Source organism: Spinacia oleracea, chromosome 1, assembly GCF_020520425.1.
Source record: "Spinacia oleracea cultivar Varoflay chromosome 1, BTI_SOV_V1, whole genome shotgun sequence".
Lineage (NCBI taxonomy): Eukaryota > Viridiplantae > Streptophyta > Magnoliopsida > Caryophyllales > Amaranthaceae > Spinacia > Spinacia oleracea.
The window spans coordinates 109,622,324-109,640,262 of record NC_079487.1 but is presented as its reverse complement, the minus strand read 5'-3'; the positions used below and the strand labels follow the sequence as shown (position 1 = coordinate 109,640,262).

The 17,939-nt window shown below is 34.9% G+C and overlaps 3 protein-coding genes across 3 annotated transcripts; 1 reads left to right on the top strand and 2 right to left on the bottom strand.

Annotated features, from left to right (window-relative positions):
• The first annotated feature begins 5,473 nt into the window (after nucleotides 1-5,473).
• LOC110781867 (uncharacterized) lies at nucleotides 5,474-10,453 on the top strand. Its single transcript, XM_021985918.2, has 6 exons — nucleotides 5,474-5,772; nucleotides 6,944-7,115; nucleotides 7,559-7,672; nucleotides 8,937-9,143; nucleotides 9,707-9,871; nucleotides 9,991-10,453. Exons 2-6 carry the CDS (start codon nucleotides 6,969-6,971, stop codon nucleotides 10,276-10,278), a joined length of 921 nt encoding a protein of 306 aa, XP_021841610.1. The 5' UTR covers nucleotides 5,474-5,772; nucleotides 6,944-6,968; the 3' UTR covers nucleotides 10,279-10,453.
• A 932-nt stretch (nucleotides 10,454-11,385) lies between these two features.
• On the bottom strand, nucleotides 11,386-17,057 carry LOC110781864 (putative pentatricopeptide repeat-containing protein At1g12700, mitochondrial). The gene is made up of 2 exons (XM_056839390.1): nucleotides 15,198-17,057; nucleotides 11,386-12,581 (listed from the first exon to the last, which is right to left on the bottom strand). Exon 1 carries the CDS (start codon nucleotides 17,055-17,057, stop codon nucleotides 15,246-15,248), a length of 1,812 nt encoding a protein of 603 aa, XP_056695368.1. The 3' UTR covers nucleotides 11,386-12,581; nucleotides 15,198-15,245.
• Nucleotides 11,517-12,209, bottom strand: LOC110781866 (peroxisomal membrane protein 11-4). The gene has a single exon (XM_021985917.2). The coding sequence runs from the start codon at nucleotides 12,207-12,209 to the stop codon at nucleotides 11,517-11,519; it is 693 nt and encodes a 230-aa protein (XP_021841609.1).
• Nucleotides 17,058-17,939: the final 882 nt, after the last annotated feature.

The window sequence follows — 17,939 nt, the reverse complement described above, 5'->3', positions numbered from 1 at the left end:
TAAGCTGATCGCTTAAAGGTTGTATTTTTAGAATCAATTTTTCCTAAAATTAATTAGAACTTAAAACGATAAACTAAATAACCAATATACAACTGCCCGTTCTTTAAACGGGCTTAAAAGCTAGTTACTAGTGAAATCGAAAACCAATGGAGTAGTAAAAAAAATTTATCAACAAAAGAGACATTTCTAAAATACTTTCCCTTTTTTAATTGCATTGTTAAGTTGGTTTGTAATTGGGACAAAGATTATTCATTTGATGTAAATAGAATTTTGGTAATTCGTTAAGAATTAGTACTCCCTCTGTTCTCGAATATTAGTTTCTTTTGGAATCTTGGCACTATTCACAATTAAAGAGAATTTTCTATTTTCTTTCCAATACGTACTTCAAAACAAATTCACGTGTTATTTTGTTCGTCTTAATGTGTAGTTCAACAATATCAATTTTTAACATACGTATTTAGAGATATTTACGTTTAAATATTGAGTTGAAACGAGTTTAAAAGTCAAAACAAGACTAACATTTAAGAACGGAGGGAGTAATGTATTTGGTTTTTTTACGGTATGAATTGTTATTTATAGAGTAATCTAATTTGTCTATGCTTGTTGATGTGAGTCATAATTTTGGATAGGCGTAAAAGAAATTAAACTACAATGATAAGCTGGATATTTAAGTAACTAAGCACAATATAAAATCCATTTACATTACTTCGATGACTATATTGCTGGTTGGATATGTACATGAGCTTGTTTATATTTAGTACTTAACTAGGTTAGGTCTCGTGCAACGCACGGTTATTACTAAAATATTTTATTATTTCAATAGTATCTAAATACGGAGTAAAAGACTTGTGATATTAGGAAAACGTGAAAGTAAAAAGAATATATGCAAAAGTATGAATTCATAGTGTATAAAATAAATATCAAAATAAGCTAAATATGCATATTATTAGTACAATACGGAGTACAAAGTTAAGGATTATATAGTTGTATACTTACCACTTATTATTATTTTAATTAACATCCGTACTCACCGTGTATTATTATTAGACTAACATTAGAAATCAATTCTTCAATATTATATAAATTAATTAAAAAGTTATAACAATACATAAATAAAATAAAATTGTAAAGGAGAAAATAATATTGATTCATCTTTCCTCCAATAATATATCATGTACTCCGTACTACGTAGTTACATTTATGGTTGTGAGAAATAATTCCCCTGACTTTCATTGATTGTGTATTGTCAGTACATATACAAACTATTTGTTGTACAATAGCGCGATATGAGACTATTAATCAAGAATCTAATTAATACATAATATTTACAAAATAACTGCATATTCTATTAATGGTAATTCAATTATATTTTTATTTCAATTTTTATCTTAGTTTTCTAAAAAAAATGTAAAGTAAAATCTTTAAAAACAAAAATATATTTTGGCGGGAAAAAATCGCACCAGAAAATGACACGTGTCATTCTTGGTGTCTCTTTTAGTATATAGTAATAGATCATTTGTCTCATGCTTCAAATATACTTTATTAAAAGTTGGTTGAGTGGAATTGAGAAGAGACCAAAATGGCGAGACAAAATATTATTCATGTGAGAGTAAATTTTGTTATCCCGTGAACACTTTTAGTAATAGAGAAATCTTTTAGGAACGAATCAAAATAACAAATGAGCTAAACAAAAAGGGATTGAGGGGATAGTCAATTACATGAAATTTTAACTTGTTGGAGGTGGAGGGGGCGAGGGGAGAATCGAGTTTTAAGAAGGGAAGTGATAAATATGACCACTATAGTCATTATAACTAGTATGGTACCCGTGCGATGCACGATTTATAATCTAAATATAAATTATTATGAAATCTGGTAGAAATTATGATCAATATAAAGTTTATAGATATTCTTCAAATAAAAAATTATTAATAGTTGATAACTTTGTTATTGCTCAATCGATGTCTTGCTTACTAAAATAATTAAAACAAATAAAGGTACATAGATAAAATTATTTTCATTCTCATTCACCACTTTGTGTCAAGCATAAAGTTATCTCACCCTCCTTTCACTTCGTTATTAATACTCACTTAATACTCGCACAATCACTCGTCAACCTGGTTACCCGTTCACTTAACAGCTATCTAGACCAAATACTTTATTGAGCTTGAGATGACTTTGAGGCGGGGCAAGACCTGCACACCAGCACCCACCTACAATTCTCATCTTCATCCCATCCATCCACGATAAGAAAGATACCCACCCCTCCCAACCCCTATCACGAGAGGTACAAAATAAAATTCATCACCTCTTCATCACCCCCATCCCCGTGTATCCACACCAACCCTTACACGCGACTTTTTTTTTGGTAAGGAGTTTTGAATTTTAAAACTCTATTATACAACCTCTGAAAATCCTTCTGTTTGATTAGATTAGAGTTACTGAGTAAAAAACAAAACATTATAAAGTTAGATGAAAGATTAGCGGCTCATACGGTACAATCTGAAATCCATCATCGCCCCCTTCACCCGCGACAAATACATTTTTTGACCCCATTACCCAATAAACTTTCGTCCATCGCCGCCCACTTGGGGCGGATGCACAAGGAGATCTCCCAAAAAACCCGCCCCACTAACAATCTGACATCCCTATATTCGATAAATAATCTAATTTCCCTTTCAAATAAATTTTAAATATACTGACTTAAGTTTATTACGAAGTTTCAAAATTGATTTTATTAGCTATAACATTGAAAAAAAAATATTATTTATGGGTAGTACTCCGTATATATAATTGCTACAGAACAAACATATGTTAGGAAAACGATATGCGTATACTCCGTATGTAATATAAAATTTTTGCTCCTTAATTAAGATTCTAATATTTTTTTCTTTAACTATTTTTTTAGTGAGATTAGTCATTATGTTATATAAAACTTTTTTAATATATATTTTAATTAAAAGAGAGGCGGATCAATGAGTGACATTTGTCATCACCACATTGATTTCCTCTCTTTTAGTATACTCTGTATTATATAGATATAGATATATTGCGTATAAAATAGTACAATCAATTGCGGTTATAATTATCGAATTTAGTTGTTAAAATAGTATAGAGTACTATATTAAGATTTGTATACACTCTTTTTTCTAATTATGTAAGTACAAATTATTAGACTACATGCGCTTAAATTTTTATAATGGATTAAAGTTTTATAAAAAAGATAATCTTATATTTTTAAATTTGTTACCAAACTATAGAAAAGGTAGTTTATAAGATATTCTCCATGTATATAACGAAATCTTAAAGTTAACAAAATAATTACACAATCAATTTACAAATTATATATTTTTTTAAGTATATATAAATCTCAGCCCTATTTTTGGGAAGTTAATCACAAATTACGTGATATTATTGGTATTGAAAATTTTGTTGCTTTAATTTTTTTTTATTAAATTTAATTATTTATATTAAAAGAGAGGCCAATCAATGAGTGACACTTGTCATCACCACATTGATTTCCTCTCTTTTAGTATATTATATAGATTGCAATGTATTAATATACCTCACTAAAACTATTGCTAACAAATGACCTTTTAAGCATTTTATTGATTGTCAAACTTAACTCACTTGGACTAATACTCTACATAGTTGTTATGCACTATCCTTGTTCTTATTAGAAAAATTGAATGACCAATAAATTTGAATTACAAAATGAAATATGATTTCCTATACTGACAATATCTCTAGGATAGACTTGATTTATGTGAGATATGTTCAATAGAGTAATCCTTAACTTTTTTTTTTTTAAACATAGTTTGTAGCCTTTTACTTGCAACCTAGTCAATTAGAGTTAAGTAATACAACTAATACCTTCATATACTCCAATTAATACTAGAAAATCATTTCAAAAAAATTGAAAGTTAATGGTAATAAATTCTAACAAGCACAAAAGTGCTAAAGAAATAGTCAAATTCTGTTTTTGATCCAAAACAAGTGTGTGGCTCGGGCTTTGCCCCGAATTTTGACATTTATTCGGATTTATTTGTTGTAATATGTGACCACATAAATGGTGCATGTCATCATAGAATTACGGGGGTGACACAAGATTAGCGGCCGATTAGCAACCTTCCCAAGCTGAAACCCCACATCCGAAAATCAAAACAAAGTCGGATCCTTTTCTTCATAATTAGTTCATTAATTACTCTGAACATTATCAGTGCATTGTCCACCTAATGGAACTTTTATACCCATTGGTGGTCCCTATCATATTTTCTCCTCACATGTGAGGAGAAAATGTGGGGGAGTTCACGGTGCACGCGTGTGCATGTATATTGTTCTATAATTACTCAACCACCGCCAATGTTTCTCCTCTTACCCTGGGCTTTTTTTTTTTTTTTTGAGGCTTAATCTAGGAAAATAATTATTGCACATTTATAAATGAAGTAATCATTCTCCATTTTTTTTTTCATTCAATTTGTTATTTATTGTAAAAAGAACATATATGTTTATATAGAAAATATAACATAAGTTGTAGTTGGTTAAGATGGTAGGAAGTGTAACATTTAACAAAGAGGTCCGGTGTTCGATCATTGCTACATGTTTTTTGGTTGTCAATGACATGTCATAATGCTGATTAGTGGTGATGTGGCGTAATAAGAAGGGATATACGTGACACGTATACGTTCTCAGTAACGTCTTTTAATATATTAGTATAGATATATGGGCGTTTATAAACAAAGTTCAACTTTTTTGCCTTTTAGAATGAAGGGCCCTATACTGTTGGTCTGCTACAATAAGTAATCTTTTTTTTCCCACAAACTTTGACTAGATTTTAGAAAAAAAAACACTTCATACATAAACCAATTCAAGGTGCTTATTGCTACAAAGAGATGGAATACACAACCATGTTTTTACTAGTCACCCTAAGTTTACAAGCTTGAAAATATCCAAATTGGCATTAATTTTTTTGAAAGTTAATGATGATACTTTCTAACACGTTTGATAGTGCTAGAGAAAGAGCCAAATTATGTTTTTGATCTAAAACACATGGACTTTTATAAACAAATGTTAATTTTTTGGCCTTTTAGAATGAAGGGCCCTGTGCTGTAGGTCTGCTACAATAATTAGTGTTTTTATTTAACAAACTTTGACTAGCTTTTAAAAAAAAAAAAAAAACTTCATACGCAAAGCCACAAAGGTGTTTCATTGCTACAAAGTACAAAGAAATGGAATACACAACCATGTCTTTCCTCTATCACCCTAAATACCAATTTTTCAAGCTTGAAAATATCCAAATTGACATTCTTTGAGTTGATTCAAAACTAATACTTTTATTATAAATTATTTGATATTAAGAAGACCAACCAAATTCAAATCGGGATTGTTATACACTCTCAGTCCGAAATAAATAATCAAATTGATAAGATAACTTAAATTAGTTACACGATAAATAAATCCGGATAAAAGGGTAGCATTGTAGCACTCCGTATAAAGATGTCCAGAAAATGAAAAATGTTGCTAACACTCTTGAGTCTTGACTCTTGTGTCGACCTGCTCACTCGCCGACTATTCGAGGACGCCGACATCCCGACCAAGTCAACAACAGTTTCTACAACTTCATCTTCTCCAATCTTCTTCCTACCGGAGAACTTCATGAAATTATCGTTCTTCAGAACTCAATCGGCAAGTTTCTCTCTCCATTGACCAAGCTTGAGATCTCGGCGTCAAATATCAAATATTGAATTTGACCTCAATTCAATTTTCTGCTTCCAGGTAATCTTCTCTTTTTGTATTCAAAACTGCTAATTTGCAATTTTTTGGGCGACTTTCACCATATTTGAACTTGAGTTGAACCTAGTTTGACCTTTCAATTATATTCCGGGAGGAGTTGATGAAGGAGGGAATGAATTTGGGATTTAGAGTCAGTCAAATGGGAAACCCTAACTCATTACTACTAAATAATTTCAAAGAATTGAAGCTTATTGAGCTCATTTTTATGTTCAATTACCAATTTTGGACTTTGTCATTCATATTGATGCAAACTGGCTTGATAATTTTCGAAGAATTTGTTTGTTATTTTCCATATTGCTTTAATTTTGTATTGTTGGAAACTCATTTCTAACGTTCCACTTAGTCTAAATATTATCTTTTTACAGAAAGACACCAAAAAAATAAATAAAAAATCAGTAAACTTGATTAGAACTTGGTTGGCATATTGAAGGAGAAGCAACCTTTTCTTTAAGAAAAAAACAGTTTAGCGGAAATTGTCCACGACCGGGGGAACCACTTGGTTTGCAGTTTTCACAGTGCCCATGCGATGTCTAAAGCTGTGGATTTAATGGTTGCTGGGACTCATTTTAGATTGTGATCAAATTTCAATGAGCTTGGATTGTGAGCAAGTATGTAGTAGCAGATCCTTTCAGAGGTCTTTTTTTGGTTTTTTTGATTGGGTCTTGTGTCTAATATGCAAAAAGGGCAAAAAGGAAGAGATTCATAGAACGGAAGAGGCGAACAGAGCTTTTGCACATTTTTGTTAATCCATGGTATGGGTTGTAGGACCAAAGGTAATTCAGAGTAAAGTGTTCTTAGGATATATGCGTCTTTCTCGGCTTCTATTAGCAATTTTGGTAGTGTTTTTTTTTATCAAGTTACTTTATTATAAGGAAGTCTTTTACACAGTTCCCCCTTTCAACAGAATCTATGTGTCTTTTTGTAAGGGAAGAAAATGTTGCATATTAATCAAGTGCACTTATAGGTCACAACTTGGAGAAAGCCATCATGTACTGAAATTTGTGCTTATTACAATGAGGAACTGGAATTAAGTTTTGGGCTTCATGGTGTATTTTTATTTTTTATATTTTTATTTCTGTTTTTTTTCCTTGTATGTCTGATCTTGTTGTATTACAAACTCGTCATCATGGCATTTAACTATTGGTTAATGCAGAAGCACTTATTCAAGTATAGCGTCAATGAGAAACTTGAATGAGTTTCAAGGTTTCTGGGGCTCAGTGGCTCGGAAGGCTAAAGCGGTCCTTGATGATGAAGTTCAACCTGAACATGTTGAAGCCCCTAGAACAGCTCGTCGTTATGAAGATAATGTTGGTTTAGGACAGCAGGTGAGAAAGCCTTATTTTGATGGTGGACCATGATAAGCATCTTGGTCTTAAATTCTCTCCCTCTCCAACCCTTCTAACCCATTTCTCCCTGCTGGAAAATGCATAAAGGAAACAAAGTTAGCCTTGTTTAAACACAAAGGAAAGGAGGAAAGTGAAATCTAAAATTACCTGGTTATCTTGCATGATTGGTTGTATAATCTTTCGGCCTTGTAGTTCTAGAATGATAGGCTAAACTGTGAGTAAAAGTAGCAGGGATAGAAAAACATTTGGGTATGGAATATAATTAAATACTCAGGAATATAAGACTATTTTGTTGCTTTAGCTGGAGTCTTATATAAAATAGTTGGGTGCCAGACATTATAGTTTCCGTATTTGTTTGAAATTCACTGCTGTATAATTATACCATTCAGAGCAGTTTCATTATTTGAGCTTTCTGATTGCAGGATGATCGCCAATCTCAACCTGCTCAGAGCCGCAAGAAACCAGACAAAGCTGTATTACGAAAGGGATTTGGTGCTATTGCTTCTTCGTTTAATTATCTTGGCAATGCCTTAGAGGTGAGTTTGCTGTAGATATCCCATGTGTTAAGTACATAGAGCACTGCTGCAGTGGATTGCTCCAATTGATGCTACATTTTAGGTTATTTATGAATCCTCATTGGTTCAAACACAGACATCTATCACTAGTATGTCCTTTTCCGCAGGAGAGCTTCCTGTGCCGCTCTTCTTCATGAAAATCTCAGTGCCCTCGTCCAAAGTCATTTAGGTTACACACTTGGATCCTCTGAAAGATGCCCTTTTATCATGAACCTGCCATTACATTATTACAATCACCAGGCCATGAAAGAAACTTAACTGCACAAATTGTAGATAATTTAAAATACTCAAAGAACACAGATGCAGGAAGAAGCTGATGGCAGCTCCTGATGGTGGTAATTGGTGACTTAAAGTCAGATAATGAATAGTTGTAGTAGGTGTAGTACTTCTCTCTGGTTAATAGAACTACAGATGTTCATGTGACGAACAAACTGCTGGCAACTTGAATAAATTATTGCTTCGAATACCATTGTCACATATTCAAAACATCTGTTAGTGTCACAAGCATCCCATAAATCCTGTAGGAATATATTGAAGTATAGAACTGAGGAGGAACTTTTTTGTTTTTGTTTTTGCGTATGTTAATCTCAACGCTCTATGTGCAACAAGCCAACAATGCATCTTGGTTAACCTATTTGGTGTTTCAAGCACTTAGAAGACTGATAATATCTGTTTGTAGCAGAGTTATCTCAGAAATTTTATAATTTATAAGACATGAGCTGTTTCTTTTGTTTTACGGTTCTATGGTAGTTTCGAAAATGCTTTTGTTCCAGGGTTCCCCCTTGGTAAGCTTGGTTACTAAGTTTTGCCTATACTCCGACTTTCTTGAGGTGCCAAATGATAGGTAACTTGTCAGTAAGTACTTTTTCCAAATAGTTGTTACGTTCCTATTAGTGTTCAGAAATTTTCCCTCATTATCCTAAAGTCAGGTTTCCTGTTTAAGAAACCAACGTAGAGAGAAAATCACTAGTGGCCCTTTTCCTCTTAATCTATGTTTTTCTCTTCCAGAAGGTTCTCTTGGCAAACTAAATAGATACGGAGTAGTTCTAAGAATCATAAGAAGGGTCTTGTACTCTTGTGTTTTGTCTAAGGGGCCTTTGCTTCTTTGGGAAGCTGTGTAAGGGACTCTTAATGTTATCATGGACTCATTTTATGCATGTTGCTTCAGTTGTATATGTTGAGCAATAATCTCTATTATTGATGTATGTACTATTCTAATGTCCAGGAAGGACTTAATATTGTGGAAAACCGCACTGCTGACATCATACAAGACACTCGCAATCGAAGGTCGCATGCCAGAAAAAAAGCTGCCCCTGACTTTTACCAGCAGCCCACAGATGCAGGACATGTAAAGGAGCCATCTGGAACACAGAACCAAAGGTCCTCGGTGGCTCAAACTGAAATGGACATCCAATTGCAGGCATCTCGCGACGTAAGGTGGCAACTTTTTGATCACTGATCACATAGTTTATATATCCTATATTTATAATCTATATTAATGGCTTGGCTATGGTCTGTCTCTACAGAGCTCTGTCAAATGTTGCACTGTACTTGACACTTATTATTGGGTTTCAGTTGCCTTTAGGTTTACTTCAATTTTTCTTTGCAGAAATCACTTGTGACTTCCCGAAGTTAAACTAGTTTATGAAGTTGAGTTTGTTGTTGTGGTAAGAAATTTGGTTTGGAAAAAGGAGAGCTTCTATAGACTCTAATTAGTAAATATATAATCTACAAGTATGGTGTCTTAGATCTTCTTATGTTTTACTGTTTTAGTCCTTTGGTACAAATGATAAACTAAACTTGAGATAATGCCATGTGTGATGTGTTGTACTTTTTATCCTTTAGTACTTGATGAATGTGCTTTATGAGAGTCAATCCTTTACCTTTGCCCCATCATTTATCAATTTCTCATTCTCTGTTTTCCACTTTTTCAAAAACATGTACGTTATTGTGGAATAATTACAGTGGGATACTTTACTTTATGTTGGAGATCAGGTTGCTATGGCCATGGCTGCGAAAACAAAGCTACTCCTTAGAGAGCTAAAGAGTTACAAAGCTGACCTTGCTTTTGCCAAGGAGCGGTGTGCTCAGCTGGAGGAAGAAAACAGGATACTTCGTGAGAGTATGGAGAACGGAGACAACCCAGAAGATGATGAATTGGTTTGCCCATTTATTCTGATCTCATTTTCATTCATTCAGTTAAACCATATTCCTATAAATTCCTATAAATTATAATCAGTTACTAGGTTTTTTACTATTGGATTTTACATGTATGTCAGATACGACTTCAATTAGAAACCCTACTGGCAGAGAAGGCTCGGTTGGCTCAAGAGAATGCTTTCTTTGCTCGCGAGAACCGTTTCTTACGCGAGGTTGTTGAATATCATCAGCTCACCATGCAGGATGTCGTCTACCTAAACGAAAGGAGTGAAGAAATAACGGAAGTTTACCCTACTTCCAAGGTACCAGGTGCCACTAACCTGAACGATGTAGCTACAATGCCATCTCTATCACCTTCTGTTCATGCATCTGAGCTTGTATTTGAAGAAAACCCGAGTTTTAAATGAGGCACAGCCAACGAGCCTCTTGTTGTAGTCGTAGTTAGTGTTTTTTTTTTCCCTTTTGGTTCAGGTTCGAGGACTACATTGGAGCAACTGCTTTTGTGTTCTCTCCATATGTGCTTCCTATAACTCCATATATTCGTATTACACAGCCTTCCCCTGCTAGGGAAGTATTATTTTATGTTTGCGAACCCGAACTACTACTTCCTCCCCTCAATCCAATTGCTTTCGAAATGATTAATTTATCCAAGTAAATAAACAGCGCATAAGATGCTGCTTATATTGTACTACCTTCATTCAAGTTATTTAAACTCACTATTTGCATAGACTCTAATGTAATATATAACCATAAATATATTATGTTAAAAAATGATAAAAGTTTGATATTTTGAGACTATATATCGAGAAAGGATAAATTGTTTTTTACCACCTAAAAAAATCGAAAAATTGTTTCTTACCACCTAAAAAACTAAAATTTGTATTTTACTACCTATTTTTTTTTTTTAAATTGTTTTTTACCACCTGAAAAATGGAAAAATAGATGAAAATGTTATGTGGGGGCACAATAACGGTAATATTTCATATATGTTCTTTTCTTTCACTATTTCATGTAATTAACTATCTTCTCTTCCCCAGCTTTCTTATTTTCCATGAATTCACATAATTTTTCACCATTATTAATTCATAAAATTAACAAAATTTAATGAAAATAAAGAGAGAAGGGTGAAAGAGTTAAAGAAATTCATAAAGGGAGCGTAAAAAATGGAGAGAAATTGAATTAGGTAGCCACACATAAAGGTTGCATCTACTTTTTTGTTTTTAGGTGGTAAAAAACAAGTTTTAATTCTATTTTAGGTGGTAAAATACAAGTTTTAGTTTTTTAGGTGGTAAAAAATAATTTTTATATTTATATAGGTGGTAAAAAACAATTTGTCCATCGAGAAATGATAATGTTTTGGTGCATGTAATAGTTAGAATCTACAATTCTCATACTTTAGGCACATATTCTAAAGATAAGAACTTCAAGGAAAAGAGGTGTTGTGGTATATGCCTAAAATTTGGGTATGGAAAGTATATTATCTTGCTCATTGACTCATTGTAACAACAAATATGTGTTCAAGGTCAAGAAAGACTGGGCAAAATTTTCTTTGTAATTTTTCTTTAGAATTAGAGTTTTCATAGTCAAAACATAGAAATATCTCAATTAATTACATGTAAACCCAGAAAACATCCTGTGAAATGGTTCAAGAAGGCCAATTTCTATACCAACCAGCCCATGCAGAAACAAGGCCACTAATCCCTAACGTCACAGCATGACAGCAAAACGGGTTTGGCTCGATCTCCGCCACAGCAATGACCAAGTCCGCCACATTCGCCGCCACCGCCATCAACCTCATCACTCTATCCCCCCTAATCTTCTGCACCCCTTCATTCACCTCCTCTTCCTTCTTTTCACCATCTTCCAAACCCTTGAGTAGCAGTTTCTCCTTCCTCAACCCTTGATGCATGAGAATGAAGTCTGACATTATGAAGAAAATATAACCAACAGACTCACCAAAGGCTGAGATGAAGCTCATCTTCTTAGCCAACTTTGCATCCAACACCCCAAGCCTTGATAGCCAAGTAAAGTGATCAAAGAAGAAGTAGACCATCTCCCCTGCATTCCCTAGGACGGCCAAGGTCCGGAGCCCACGGGTCGGGCCTGGGTTCCTCCTTATGGTGTTGAGGCCTGACAATGACCGACCGCTACGAAAGACCTTCCGACTCATGCCCGCAGCCACTTCCCATAGTTTGAACCTCCGGGCCAAGTCCGGTTGGGTTTCCTCAAGGTGCCAATGGGCTAACTTGGAGACATATTGGTAAGTCTTGACTAGCTTGTCTATGCCATCTCTTTTGGCTAAGAAGATGACTAGCTTGTCTAGGGTATCATCGCTCATGCTCTTATTTCTTCTCTCTCAAGTGTGTAATTTAATGGCTTTGAAGAAGAGTTCCCGGCTAGTAACTTAATGGTTTTGAAGAAGAGTTGGTTAGGTTACTATTTCTTTGGATGTGGGGTTGTATGTAAGTTTTGTGCATGGAAACAAAATGGAAGCAGAGCCACAAAGTAGGAAATTTTGGGATAATATAGAGGATTAACAGGGTACACATGTTTGGAGTTTGGACCTCATATTCCAATTTTTGGCTACCATAAGCTTTTTCACTATATAATTTATTTGTCACAGGTGCATAAATTTTGTCTGTTTCCACAGCAATAAATCCTGTGTCTGTCTTCACATCTCACCACAAATGTAATGCAGAGTAGAGAAAACCTGCAAAACAGATCAGATCAGTAGTCTTATAAGAATAATTCCAGAAATAAATAAATCAGAGGAACGCGCTTGAAAATCACCTTGGCTACTCTCCAAGCACAAATAAGTTCTGCTTGTAAATAAATGCCACGATGTAACGAGGAAAATGATTCACTAGCAATTAAACGACATTAATTTAATTTAATTACGTTAGACTCAACTACAGTCTACAGTTGCAGCACAAGCTGCACAACTACGACAGACTTGCTGCAAAGGCTAACCTTATGATCAACAGTTCAGCACCAGTGATACCATCTTGTTGAACACAAATTTTCCATGCTTAGCAAAGAGATTGCATGCAATCTGTATTTTAGGACAATAGTCCAACAAGTTAGCCCCGGAAATAAAGTTTGTAGCTAGCTGAGAAAGAACATTAAAATCTAATGGAACCTTCAACCTTATATTTTTCATTCATCTCTCGGAAAAAATTTCTGCATCTAAGACCAGAAACAGTCCACAGCAGAATGACCACCAGCCTTCGAGATTATAGGAGCTCTATCATTAAACTACACAGTATAGAGGAAAGTCAGGAAACAACCACTCATAGGTCGCATCAAGATCATCCTAGACAGTTGTCTGTGGACAATAGCATCTAACTTAGGAGTAGTGTCATACAAGGAAGTATGAATTAGGTGATTAAGTTTCTGATTCAGAAAAGGCAAAGGAAAAACACTTGATGAAATGACGAGAGCCTTACAAAAATCCAAAGCATGAAATACACAGGTGATAGATAAAACCAACTTAAACCAGGAAAGAGGAACATGCTTCTCCATCACAAAGGAAAGAGGCCTCTTATCAAAACAAAAACAATAAACTTCTTGTGAAAATTACCTCTATTCCAAAAGAATGCCATGACATAATAAGAAATACACCAAAATAAATCTAGCTAGATTGCAATCTTGTCAATCAAAGCACGATAACAACTTTAGTAAGAAACCGCTGAAGCTCTGGTGTCAATCAAAGAATAGAGCAGCATATCCAATATTTTTTATATCAACGACTTGGTCAACTTCACTTTAGTTGGCTAACAGAAATGAGAAAAACCCTTGTCTCAGAGCTAGACTCACAACCATTTTACTTTTTGTATAAAGGAAAAACTTCTATAGATCAGCAACTAGCAAAAATAACAAGAAAGGACATGTTCTCGTAACAGCAAAAAAAACCAAATTAGAGATTAGCCCAATTCACTGAGTTAACTTCTAAATTTCTCCCTCTCCTTGGCCCACAAAAAAGTTAGATAAGTTATCCTATAGCACAGAAAATCAGCACTGAAGACCATCTTACACTTTCAATCTCACTGCTAGTTTTCAACTTTTGCCCATAAAGCATTCAAATATATTTCTGTACCCAACTGATCGTGGAGGCAATGAAGATAATTATTAACCCATGTATAAAACTTTTGATACTCTGAACTCCCCTCCCACCAGGTCAATTAATCATTCACATAACAACTGAAATCAACTGTAAAGTAGCTCACACATAAACTTCAACTTAATGCCTACAAGCTCTTTGAAGTGAAAATATAATTCCTTGTACAGAAGTTTCACTATCAGGCCCAGTTTGGAAGATCGAAGCAATTCCTATTCTTACATGCCTATTTTTTTGGGGGAACACATTGATTGTACATTTCACAAAGAGGGGAACTAATGCCAGCCATCCAAGTTTCAAGACGAAAAAATCTGCCTTCACGCATAGATTTGACTGAAAAATGATATTTTTTAAAAAAAGGATTGCATTAACAACTCTGACAAAGGGGTACATGATAAAGAGGACAAGTTGTCCTCGGGGTGTTTGGTTCACATAGTGGTATGGGTTTGTCAAGAATCCCCTTAATTTGATGCCTAGAGGTATAGTGTGAGCCATCAGCCATACCCACCTCCCCAAAGGGCCCTTAAACCCCATAGCTTATGAGTTTAAGGTATGGTTTAAAATTTATAATTTTGTCAAGCAGACACATGATATGAGTTCTACCCATTCCAAAGTCATACCTCATAACAGAAATACGCGAACCAAATACCTCCTGAAAGAAAATTACAAATGAACCCAGTTTCTTTGAACCTCCCAACCGAGAAATCCTTGAAAACCCCCGCCATCTTTGTCCCAAAACAAATCACAAGGCAAAAAAACACATGAAAAGACCCGGGAGTTTCGCTCCAACCACGGCCATGGCCACACACACCATAAGATTGCCATGAATGCAATGCTCCATAACAACTTCTTTTCCTTGCTCTTACCAAAGCCTCTAAAACATATATGTAGCCAATCTATAATCTCCAGAGGGAAAACCCATTACTCCTCATGCAAACCAAACAATCTCCGCCAAAGGAAACTCGTCATTTTACGGTGTAAAGAAAAATGTGAACAAGATTCACAATTAGGACAATTAGCACAGCACAATCAGGCAAATATTCAATGAAAAATAACCGAAGCCGGCCGTCACTTTTGGAGCATGTCATCAGCGTTAATCCTCCCTCATGCCAAAGTGTACACAGTAGCCCTCATATTCACTCTGAAAAATGACAAAGATGGGTAATAAAACTACTAGATAATAACTCCAGGCATCTACAAAGCACTTACTCATTTTTTGAAAAACTTCTGAAGCAAAGCCTTGTTCTTTTGGCTAACTCAGGGATCAATGAGCAAGTCAACAAATAGCGAACATGTTTTAGCATCACCTGCAAACCCTTTGCTGGTCATAATGTTGAGAAGCTCTAAAGACTTGCTGACATCATCACCATAAAGAAATCCCTTAATAATTGTATTGTAGGTGCAATCATCTGGAGGATGTCCATCATTATCCATTTTCTTCAATAGCTCTAGGGCTTCAGTTAGTAAACCTTTTTTACAGAAACCTTTCATCATTACATTATATGTACGCACACTTTGTTTCCCCTTATCTACAACAAAGGAGAAGATGTCCATCGCCTCTTTAAGTCGCCCAGCTTCACACAAGCCATCAATTAGGATAGTGTATGTGAAAATATTGGGAAGCACTCCTTTACTTTTCATGTCCTTAAACAAGAGTGTTGCCTCTTCAATCAGTGAATGATGACAGAAGCCATCTATCAATGAAGAATAAGTTACTACATCCGGTGTTATTCCATGAAATTGCATCTCCTTCAAAAGCTTGCATGCATATTCGAGTTGATTGTCTTTGCATAAGGCATCAATAAGATTAGTATATGAGAAAATATTAGGGGTTATTCCTTTAAGGGGCATCTCCCGGAAAAGACTTAGAGCTTCGTCAAGCCTTTTGTGCTTGCAATACCCATTAACCAGGATGCTGAAAGTCACAATATCGGGTTGGCAACCATCTTTTACCATCAACTTCATTAACTTTTCTGCATCGTCCAATTCTCCACGTAAACAATATCCATCCAACAGAGAATTATAAGTAATGATATTAGGAATATGGCCTCTCTTAGTCATAGTCTCAAATAAAGCTCGTGCATCACCTACCATCCCTTCTTTACAGTACATGTCGATGAAGGTATTATAGGTAAAAATGTTAGGAGCAATTTTGTTGTCCACCATCTCAATCAACATCTCCCGAGCATCTTTCCATTGTCCTAGAGTGCACATACCTCGAATTAAGGTATTATAAGTGACGACATTGGGTAAAATTCCCTTGATTTTCATCTCCTTGAAAAGGCTAAGGGCCTCAAGTAAAAGCTTGTCTTTACAAAGACTATCAATGAGGGTGCAATATATGACATTATCGGGTTGGCATTGACCATGAGATTCCATTTTCCTAAGCAAGTCGAGAGCACCTACATTGTCACCATTTCTACAAAGACCTTTAAACATAGCACCAAAGGTAACAAGGTCGGGTTGGAAACCAAGCTTGACAATTTTATCTAACAACTTAACAGCTCCGCGGAGATTGTCAGCATGAATAAGACCATTGAGCAAGGTGGTGAAGACAACAATGTCGAGTTCATAACCTAGCTTAAGGCGTCTACCGACAAGGGAGAACGCGAAACCCATGCACCCTAACCGGCTATAGCAATTGGCGGAGATGGCAACTGAATAACCATCTGGGCGGAAACCAGACAACTCAAGTTTCCTGGACAGAGAAATGACAGTGGCAAAAGGGGGGTTGGGTTTCATCTTACACATAGCTGTTAACAGCTGATTAAAATCGATAACAGAAGGTAAGGGGTGCAAAGATTGCATCTTTTGGAATAGATTAAGGGCATGATTAATTTGGGAAAACCCTAATTTACATTCTTGTCTTACATACTTCAGGAACAGTTGTGGGTCATCAACAATAATATCCATTCTTGCATAATTCGAGAATTGAAATTGGGAATTGACATTGAAATTGAACAGAAAAGGAGGAGAGTGATGAAGAAGATTACCGCAGCCATGAAAGAAGGCAAATGAAGGTTTTCGAGCAACAATGTCGACAACTACAGAAGCTTTGGTACCCAGCATTTCCTATTTGATCAAGTATGGAGCTTTTCAACTGACAAAACAACAACGAACACCTTCTTCACCCAAATGGGATTTAGAGGGAATCGAACTGCTCTAAATTTTGTGAATGGCAAGAGTATGATTTTGAACCTGCTCTAGGGATGTTGCTTCATTGGATGTCCTAAGACTTTATTTGGTTGGGAGAAATTGGAAGAAAAAGAAAAGAAAGTAAAGGAAAAATAATGTTTTTTTTATTTGGTTCAGAAAATAAATTATAAGGAAAGTGGAAGGAAATGAAGGGAATTAGAAGGAAAACTCTCTAAATAAAAAATTTACTTTTTTTCCCCAAAAATTGAAGAAATTTAGAAGAAAAGAAAAAATTAAATCTGTCAATCAAAATATGAAATCCTAAACTCACGTTTTTTATTTCCTTCTCATCCCTTCATTACTAATGTAGTAATGTTGTACCAGAAATAGAATTCCTATCATTTTCTTTCATCATACTAAACATGGGAAAATATATTTTATTTCCTTTCCTTTCTCTTCCCTTCCTTCCTCTTCCCTTTCCTTCCTTTACTAATGAAACATAAAGAAATCTATTAAAGCACTATTCCCCAGTCTCAATCTCAACCTTTAATTCTTATCAAATTAATCTTAGTCATTGAAATTATTTGTATTTTCTTTATTTCATATAATTTCATAAACCATTTTCTAAGGGCCCGTTCGACATTATTTATGATTTTCCTTTTTTTGTTTTAAAAAATCTACAAACTGATTTGTGTTTATAGTTTTAAGTTTTTCAAAAACTACAAAAATCTACTCCTAGATGTGGTCCCCACCGACCACCGTAGACGTTATTGGTGAAGGAAATAATGCCCTTGGTCCAAGTATGCATTCAATGTT